At 31.9% G+C, this 9,071-nt stretch overlaps 2 protein-coding genes across 5 annotated transcripts in view; one reads left to right on the top strand and one right to left on the bottom strand.

Moving 5' to 3' along the window:
• LOC104766819 (defensin-like protein 172) lies at positions 5,467–6,033 on the top strand. The gene is made up of 2 exons (XM_010490784.1): positions 5,467–5,560; positions 5,828–6,033. Exons 1-2 carry the CDS (start codon positions 5,500–5,502, stop codon positions 6,013–6,015), a joined length of 249 nt encoding a protein of 82 aa, XP_010489086.1. The 5' UTR covers positions 5,467–5,499; the 3' UTR covers positions 6,016–6,033.
• The window catches only part of LOC109124797 (NACHT, LRR and PYD domains-containing protein 5-like), a 5,009-nt gene continuing 2,123 nt past the window's right edge, over positions 6,186–9,071 (bottom strand). For all 4 annotated transcript variants that reach the window (XM_010490779.2, XM_019240579.1, XM_010490782.1 and 1 more), the window contains 9 exons: positions 8,702–8,764; positions 8,398–8,624; positions 7,762–7,882; positions 7,585–7,679; positions 7,394–7,507; positions 7,144–7,308; positions 6,918–7,064; positions 6,679–6,824; positions 6,186–6,584 (listed from right to left, as the gene is read on the bottom strand). In XM_010490779.2, the coding sequence (XP_010489081.1) occupies positions 6,430–6,584; positions 6,679–6,824; positions 6,918–7,064; positions 7,144–7,308; positions 7,394–7,507; positions 7,585–7,679; positions 7,762–7,882; positions 8,398–8,624; positions 8,702–8,764 (1,233 nt within the window). In that variant the 3' untranslated portion in view covers positions 6,186–6,429. The remainder of the gene's footprint in view (positions 6,585–6,678; positions 6,825–6,917; positions 7,065–7,143; positions 7,309–7,393; positions 7,508–7,584; positions 7,680–7,761; positions 7,883–8,397; positions 8,625–8,701; positions 8,765–9,071) is intronic.

Below are 9,071 nucleotides of genomic sequence, written 5' to 3'. Positions count from 1 at the left end.
TTTGAAAATATCTCCGAATCTCCGCAAGATACACTGGAGAAAGCTATCCAAGAAGAAGAAGTTTGGAGAAGAGCAAATAACAGAGACTTAGCACCAGCGGTAGTAGAAGCATGCATACCTTCGATCCCAATTCCTCAAGAATCACTTGTATGCTTTATAGATGGATCTTGGCATACGGAGGTGGATAGGAGTAGGCATGGCTGGATTGCGTCTATCGGTGATAGAATCATGCACATGGGGCTAAAAGGATCACGCAGAAGCTTATCCCCATTACATGCAAAGTTAGATACCCTTATTTGGGCTATGGAGTGTTTATTAGCGTTGAATCTGGATAAAGCTCTTTTTGCTACGGATTGTTCAGACCTCCTAAGGATGACGTCTAATATCGAGGATTGGCCGACCTTTTCATCAGAATTGAAGGACTTTATTCATTTCAAAGATAGATTTGCTAATTTTAGTATTAGATATATTCCCCGAGAGGATAATATCTGTGCCGATAAACTTGCGAAATGTGCAAGAGCACGAGGTTTCTGTTTTTCCCATGTAAGCTCGTCGGTACCTAACTGGCTCTCTCTCAAAGAGAGTCATCTCCGATAACTTAATATATGGGGTTTGACCGTTAAAAAAAAAAAAAAAAAAGTGCGCATGGACGTTAATGGACTGGTCGTTAATAGAAACGGTCAGCTATTTGTCCAAAATCAAATTGAACAATGTTGGACGGGTCAAAATGGACGTGGACAATATCAGCTATTTTTATGAGTATTAAATTTTTTTCTTTCTTCCAGAAATTGAAGTTTTGAAAATATTTTTAATTTTAATGAACAACGTTGTAGTCATTTAATCCAATACCACAAATTAGTTTCTAATTTTTTTCAAACATAATCTATTTCGACATTAATATATACAAAAAAATGAAGAGGTCAGTGTTTAACGAAGATAAATAGTGAGATTTTCTTCAAATCAAGCAATAAAATATGAAAATGAGATTTCCTTCGAATCAGACAGTTGAGATATGTTCTTATTACCGCAGCAAAGTTCAACGATTTGAATCACATTCTTCCTTTTCTCCTATATATATCTAACTCCTTGTCATTGGCTAGTGGTATGCCCACATATTCTCTTACAAACTTCAATGCCTTGAAAAATTCACAGGGATAACACCAATAATTTGTCCTTTTAGTGACATTCGTTTGTGGATCTGCGTTTTGGTACACGAATATGTGGCTCAGTGGTGATATGTATCCATCTGACCACGAAGAACTGCAGTTATACTCATCATATCACAAAGGGTAATATCCCAAGTTCCTAACATAAAGGATGTTTGATCACTTACGTTTCTTGCAACATCAAAGAGGCTGGTTGAATATGATAATAATGTAGAAGGAAAACTCTTTGTAGGCCAAACCAAATGCATTTTGCCAGAGAGTCGGTTAAGGTCAACTGGTCACCTATCCTATTTGTTTGATTCATTAACTTGAATCTTGCTTCATTAAGACAATGTTTTGTAACACCAAAGGTAATAGAGGCTACTGAATTTGCTTTCAAATCATCTATCAATTCAAGTGAGAGTTTACCACAGATTCTAGACCTGCTTGGTAACGGAATATGTTGGCGTGTATCATCATTTATCTTGAATATTGTCTCCTCGTGAGAGAGTATTTTATCTTGAATACTAGATAATATCCCGCGCAAATGCGCGGATTGTTGTATAATATAATATATTAATTAATTTAAATTTATTTGATAATCATATAAAAAAAACTTAACAAATTAATTTAAATGTCATTAACATTTTTGACACTTTTATTTATTCAAATCATACAATATCAAAATATATAACTTATTTAAATATAATCATACATACATTATACATATCTCTTAAAGTTATTTATTTTTTATTGTTCAACTTTGATAATAATTTTTATTAGTATTTTTAAGCATTTGAGGTAATAAAATATTATTAATAATAAAAACGAAATTTTACTATGTGATTTAAATATATAATTTAAGTTTTTCATATAAACTAACACATAACCTAAAGTATTTAATAATTAATAGCTAAACTATTTTGAAAGTAAAAAATACATATTTCCTATAAAATTATATGAAGTGTATTCAAAGTTTTAAAATACGATAAAGAAATCTTTTTTATATTACCCTTAATTTAAGAATCTTAAATTAATATATATTGCTAGGTTTAGTTATAATTTTTAATTCTTGTAATTAAAAGCTAGATAGAAAATAAAAAATCAATTTGTGTTTTTATATAGATTTGGATTAAATAAAAAAATAGTGATTTTTATATCATTATATGTTGAATCACAAACTGAATATAATGATTATTATTCTAAAATAAATGTATTACAATTTTGTTGGATGTAAGTGAGAGTTAAGAAAAATTGATTTGATAATTATATTACAATTTTTTTATATTCCCCTTAATTTAATTTATATTGCTAGGATTAGTTTCAATCTTTCATCCTTGTAGTAAAAGCTAGAAAGAAAATAAATACCAAATTGCTTTTTTATATAGCAAAATCCTTAAAGTGCATATTTGAATTAAATTTAAAAATTATGACTTTTATATAATTATATGTTGAATCACATACGAAATATAATGATGAGTATTCTAAAATATATTTATTACAATTTTGTTGGAGGTAAGAGAGAGGTAAAAAAAATTGATTTGATAATTATATTACAAAAATTTCCTTCATGAGAACATTTCAAATTTTAAGAATAAAATAAATATACATGAATTTGTAAGAACTAATCAAACATCTAAAGTAAAGACTTAAGATGTTTTCTTTAGCTTGATTCCCTTATTATGAGATGGTTATAACCAAAATATTATTATGGTCATCAAAAATTTATTATACATATTAGAATACATATGTATTCTAAATCAAAATAATATAAGAAAACAAAGAAGAAAAGGAGAAGTACATAAAACAAAGAAACAATAAAATTCAAAACAATGTAAAATATATAGTAAAAAAAAATATAATCAAACTCTTATTTGGGTTTGCAAGAACATTATAAAAAAACAAAGAAAATATTTAGGATTTGGGATATGGTGGAGGAGGATGTGAGAATGGTTATTTATAGGATAAAAAGTGATGGAAGTTACATTTCTAAAATAATTAAATTAGAAAAAGTTACAATTATAATTAATAGTGTGTTTAAATGAAAATGAATGGAGGAGAAAAAGTCAATTCACAATTTATGTAATTTCAGTTATAATTCAGTAGTAAAAAATGAATTTAAAGTATGCATTAATGTATATAATAAAATGTCTTGGCAAATTAAAAATGAATATTAAATTTTTAAAATTAAATGTCAAATGGACCAATAAAAGGAATAGGAATATCTAATTCTCAAATAAACTTGATTTTTTTTTTGTTAAAACCAACATATGTGCATTTAAATTTAACTATAGAAATTTAAAAAATAAATATGAATAGATTAGAAAGGCAATAAATATAAAAGAAATATTTTATTTTTTATATGAATAAAATAAAAATTGTAAACCATGTTAAATATATATAATACTTTCTAAATTAAAATATATAATCAAACATTTACAACACATATTAGATATAACAACATTTGATATTGGTGGCAGAGGAGGAGATTTTATTTTCAGTTATAATTTTATTTTAATGTGTGAGTTAAATGTATTGTATTAATTGGTCTTAAATATTGTTTAAAGCAATTAAACAATTAGAAAGTTAATAAAAACATTAGAAAACATTAAATAAAAATCAACCAATAAGGAGAGATCAAAACCTTACTTTTATGTATATGATTGTCTTCTCATGAGAGACTTCTAAGCTACTTTTTTGTTCCGTCTTTGTGACCGCTTTTGATTATGGTTATAATGTCTAGAGCTGTCAAAATGGACGGGTTGTCCATGATCCACCCATATCCAATTCATTATGGATCGGTCATGGACAAATCCATATTTGGAGCGGGTCTAAATGGTCTTGGTCCGTTTTTGTCCATGGACAAAACTGGACGGGCAATGTGGACATTGGACAGCCCTTAATACTTAAAAACCTAGGTCAAAATCGATTTGGGGAAAATATTAAAATACAAATATGTTTTTGAATATTTGTGTTTTTTCTCACTTTACAAAATATGTTATATGTTATGAAATAGACATCCATGAACAGTTTATAAAAATATAGTTATTAGTGGGCATGGGCGTTAATGGACTGGTTGTTAATGGATACGGTCAATTATTTGTCCAAAATCAAATTAGACAATGTTGGACGGATGAAAATGGACAGTCCATTTTAACAGTTCTAATAATGCCTTCGCCCTGTTTTAGATAGAAACTAAATAAATTTGTCATCTCCTTCGTATCAATTAGTTTATCAAGTTCAAATTTTTTTGATTAAATTTAAGACTTCGGATAATTAATAAATCACACATGTTGACATGGCCAAATGTTATCATGCCGGCGAAAGTTTTTGAGACAGCTGGTGCGGACCAAAGAGGGGGAAACGTAGTTGACAAGTAAAATTATAGTTAGTGCTAATAAAACTTTGGAAAACTTTCCTACCGTTTTCTATTTTATTTAATTCTTGGTTCGAATGTATAATCTATTTATTTTTTTAGCACTTCCCAAGACCTATCATTTACTCAGATGCTGATTATAAAATTACTTACCCATTGGATTAAGCAATACGATGATTAGTTATGAAAATGAAGAATTACGACTCTTACCAATTAACGTAAAGTTTAGGTGATCAAGTGACTTTTGGTAGATAGCTAGATAAGACAAGCAACATAACATTGCAATGGCCTCACAGTATTAAGGATTAACTCAAATCTAATTAAGAATCCAAAAGATGGTGGAGGGAAGAGAAAAGCCACCAACAATGATTATTCTGATCCACGGTGAAAGTAAATGACAACTACTATATACGGTGAAAGTAAATGACAACTACTATATAAAATTTGATGACGAGAAAGAATATAAAGAATAAATGAAAAAAACACGAAGACATAAGTGGTGGCGTATGATTTTTTTAATCAAATTTGATTTTTAAATACAATTGACTTTTTTTTAATTGTGAATTTGAAATATAATTATTGCCTTAATAGTAGTTTAAATTTTTTATAAGATAATATTTCATTACTATCATCAGTTGTATATAACTTCATCTAAATATATCAAATATATTCACGCGTAGCATGAGTTCAAAACCTAGATAATAAAAAGAAAAACTTTATCTTACACTTTAATTACATACCAAACTACTATGTATATTCAACATGATGTATGACTCAACTTTCACATTTTTAGGTTACACAGTCAAACATTTTGTGTTCAAACATAATAATGGTAATTAATTATATTTCTTAATATCACACAAAATACTTCTGTAGTAGGTCACCTTGCAATTGTATAAATATATTTTTAGTAGTCACCCAATTTTTTAGGTCTAGTAACCAAAATCATAGTAAGAGAGGAAAGCACATATATATATTATGGCAAAGACAGCTTTTACACTCGTCCTCCCAATCATCTTCCTTGTTATGTTTGCTTTAGGTATACATTTATCTTCTTGTCTTTATTAATAATTTTTTTTTTGCGATTTACAATTTTTTACGTTATTCATTTTCATATCTCCTAAAAACCGTAGTTCCTCTTAATATTTTGCCTTATGGATACATTTAGCTTTAAGGTTTACTCTAACCAATTTTCAAAAGCTTTTATAGTGTCTCTACATGAAATGATGAAATTGAACTTCGGTTTTATTCTTTGGTATAACATCTCAAATGTTGTAGGTTTAATGGTTTTGTTATATATATATAGTGGAGCAAAATATGGGATGCACAGCAAGTATAGGACCGTGCGAAATGGGTAAAAGCTGCAGTGCCAAATGCAGAGTTACATTTGGAGATAAGGCTAATGGCTTCTGTGACCGTACCACTGGTGGAGCTGGAGAATGTGTATGCGTCTACCCTTGTCCGCCTCTGCCTTCACCTCAGGCCCATATGTGATTTACACTTTGATATTTAGTTTCTTCAAACTATATATATATATATATATATATATATATATATATATGTTGAAATTCAGAAGTTGAAAAATCCAAATTATGCATAATTAAATTCTTAAAGAGACTATAAAGTACAAGATATCTTAATAAATATTTCTAGTCAATTGATTATTGTAAACCTAATTTCAAATTTTCAATACACTGCCCAACTGACAATATATAGTACAAGACATCTTATAAGCTGATTAAATTGTAGGAATGAAATAGTGATTTTTATGCTACAGTTTAAGATGTTGCGGGAAGCTATTTCCATGTGAACAATGAACCAAAACCTAACGCACATGCCAAACCAAAGAATAGACCGGTACCAGACAAAAGGATAAACAGGCGAAATTGACCGGTATAGAGGAATTATCTATGGGTCATCATCGTAAGGAACGTGTGAAGCCAAGGATGAAGGTAAAACAAAGATGGGCTCTCCATTGTGTTGAAATTCAGAGAGTAGAGTAGAATGGTCAGCTTTGTGATTGATGCAGCTATTCCCCGTCATGTCAAGGCGTTTGAGGTCACCTAAACAAAGTAACCATACATATAATTACATACCAAAATATCAGAGAATGGCCCAAACAATCTAACTGATAAACCGATTCCGGAATGTTATTACCTTTTGCGGTCCTCAGGGAATCGCATAGCATGAGCAAGGATTCAGGAGGCATAAGATTGTACGATGCGTCCACTGAGATGAGTCTTGGTGCCAAGGGTATGAGCTTTGACAGGAATCTAGCAGTCTCTAGTCCTCCGCGGTTTTTGCTATAGCGGGAAACATCAAAACAAATGTGAGGACAGTGTGAAGGTAATGTGAATTGTATACAACAAATAGAGGATATGCATTTTGCTTTGGACCTTATATTAATACTCAGCAGCTTCTTCGACCCTTTTTCAAGTTTACTGCCTAATGCAAGAAACCCGAGAGGACCTAGTCCTATACCTGAAATATTGAGAGACTCGATGGAGACTGTGAAAGAGTTTACTATGGCCTCCGCAACCTCACTGAAGAACAAGAATATAAGTAAACAGACCAACTTCACATCGGTATAAAGTAATAAAGAGTTTATGACTTTATGAATACCTTCCAAGGGCATTATCTGCAACAGATAGGAGCTTAAAAGGTTTCTCAAGCATAAAGAGGGTATCAAGAAACTCGATAACTCCACAACATGATAGCTCACAGTTTTCCAAATCCAAATCGGCTAAACGAGAATTTGGATTCTTTGTGAAGTAAGATATCAAGCTTCTGTACCACCCAAAAAACCATGTAAGAGAAATCTAACTCTGTTAACCTTCTCCAAGATTACAAATGCAGGGACTAGAGGACACACCTGATCCCACTGTCTTCAATGGGATTCCCGCTCAGGTCAAGAGATTCTAAGCCGGGCATATGAAGAAGAGCATGTGCAAGATTCTCTGCATCGTATTTGTCGAGTTCATTTCCCCTAGAAACAAATTTCTAACCGTATCACAAGGTTTCCAGTCTTAAAACTGTAAGAGTTGTCTCTATATGAGAAGATACCTTAAGTTGAGCTTGCACAGAGACCCTAAAGACTTTCCAGATGACGGAGAACCAACAACAGACCTCCAACTAAAAGTAGAAAGCCATCCTGAAATCTATATACCGTATGCAGGTCGGTCAGCCACGAAAATCAAGCCATATATCAATATGAACAAAACGAACAACAGTGGTACCCACATTGTTTTCAGAGAGATCAAGGGACGAAATGTTTGAAGAAGAATCAAAAAGTGTAGAGAAAACCATCCTCGAGATATGCCTATCGAGATTGCTATCGCAAAAATGTAAGGAATGTAATGTCCTGAAAGAAAAAAAGATGCTCATTAGAAGAAATCAGAAAAAAATGTATAATGATATTTCAACGTTTATGAAGAGACTTTGATAGCCAAATGAGCAAACATTTCACGATGACACGCTATGGCATCAGTTCATATATGTACCTCACTGACATCAGGAATGCAATGAAGGCGGAAGGCGCAGCAAGTGGATCTATCTCAATGCTAGATGTCTTTATACAGAAGCGTTGCATCCCAGTTGTGTGGATACCCTTTTCATGAAGAGAAGCACATATTGCATTGATGGAATTTGAAGAGAGCTTACAGTGAATAAATTCAAGCGAAGTTAACGTATCTCGGCTCTGGATCAAGAGCTTGCACAAGGGCTCAACCTGGAGAATCATGGGTAATCAGCAAAAAAATTCCAGCTAACTAAAACCTATGTGACTAATTAGTGAAAGTGCCTTNATGAAGAGACTTTGATAGCCAAATGAGCAAACATTTCACGATGACACGCTATGGCATCAGTTCATATATGTACCTCACTGACATCAGGAATGCAATGAAGGCGGAAGGCGCAGCAAGTGGATCTATCTCAATGCTAGATGTCTTTATACAGAAGCGTTGCATCCCAGTTGTGTGGATACCCTTTTCATGAAGAGAAGCACATATTGCATTGATGGAATTTGAAGAGAGCTTACAGTGAATAAATTCAAGCGAAGTTAACGTATCTCGGCTCTGGATCAAGAGCTTGCACAAGGGCTCAACCTGGAGAATCATGGGTAATCAGCAAAAAAATTCCAGCTAACTAAAACCTATGTGACTAATTAGTGAAAGTGCCTTACATGTTTCTCGGATCTGATCCAACGTAGAACCAAACGTTGCAGTTTACTTTTCCTCAGTAACTCCTACAGTAACAAAGCCTAAAGATTATTTCTGCCCTCCTTCTAGAGGTTGAAGGATTGATTCATCTACAAAGATATAAATTTAAAGTTCTAAGAGAAAGGTAAAGATCGAAAGCAACACAAAGTAGCACCGCGATCAATGATGATACTAAAACAGAAGAGATAAAACAAAGATGATTCTATTTACAAGCACAGAAACACTTCAAAACGTCAGAGCATAGTTTAATTACTTACAGAAATTTCAGTAACGCAGAGCACATTGAGAAGCCTCAGACACCTGCAACAGGGTAAGAATGAACGCAAAGAAGCA

Source organism: Camelina sativa, chromosome 19, assembly GCF_000633955.1.
Source record: "Camelina sativa cultivar DH55 chromosome 19, Cs, whole genome shotgun sequence".
Taxonomy (NCBI): domain Eukaryota; kingdom Viridiplantae; phylum Streptophyta; class Magnoliopsida; order Brassicales; family Brassicaceae; genus Camelina; species Camelina sativa.
The sequence above is the reverse complement of the archived record's forward strand: the minus strand, read 5'-3'. Positions and strand labels throughout refer to the sequence as shown.

Coding starts and splice junctions, on each gene's coding strand:
- LOC104766819 (XM_010490784.1), top strand. CDS start 5,500: ATGGCAAAGACAGCTTTTACACTCGTCCTCCCAATCATCTTCCTTGTT. Junction 5,561..5,827: donor CCTTGTTATGTTTGCTTTAG/GTATACATTTAT, acceptor ATATATATATAG/TGGAGCAAAATATGGGATGC.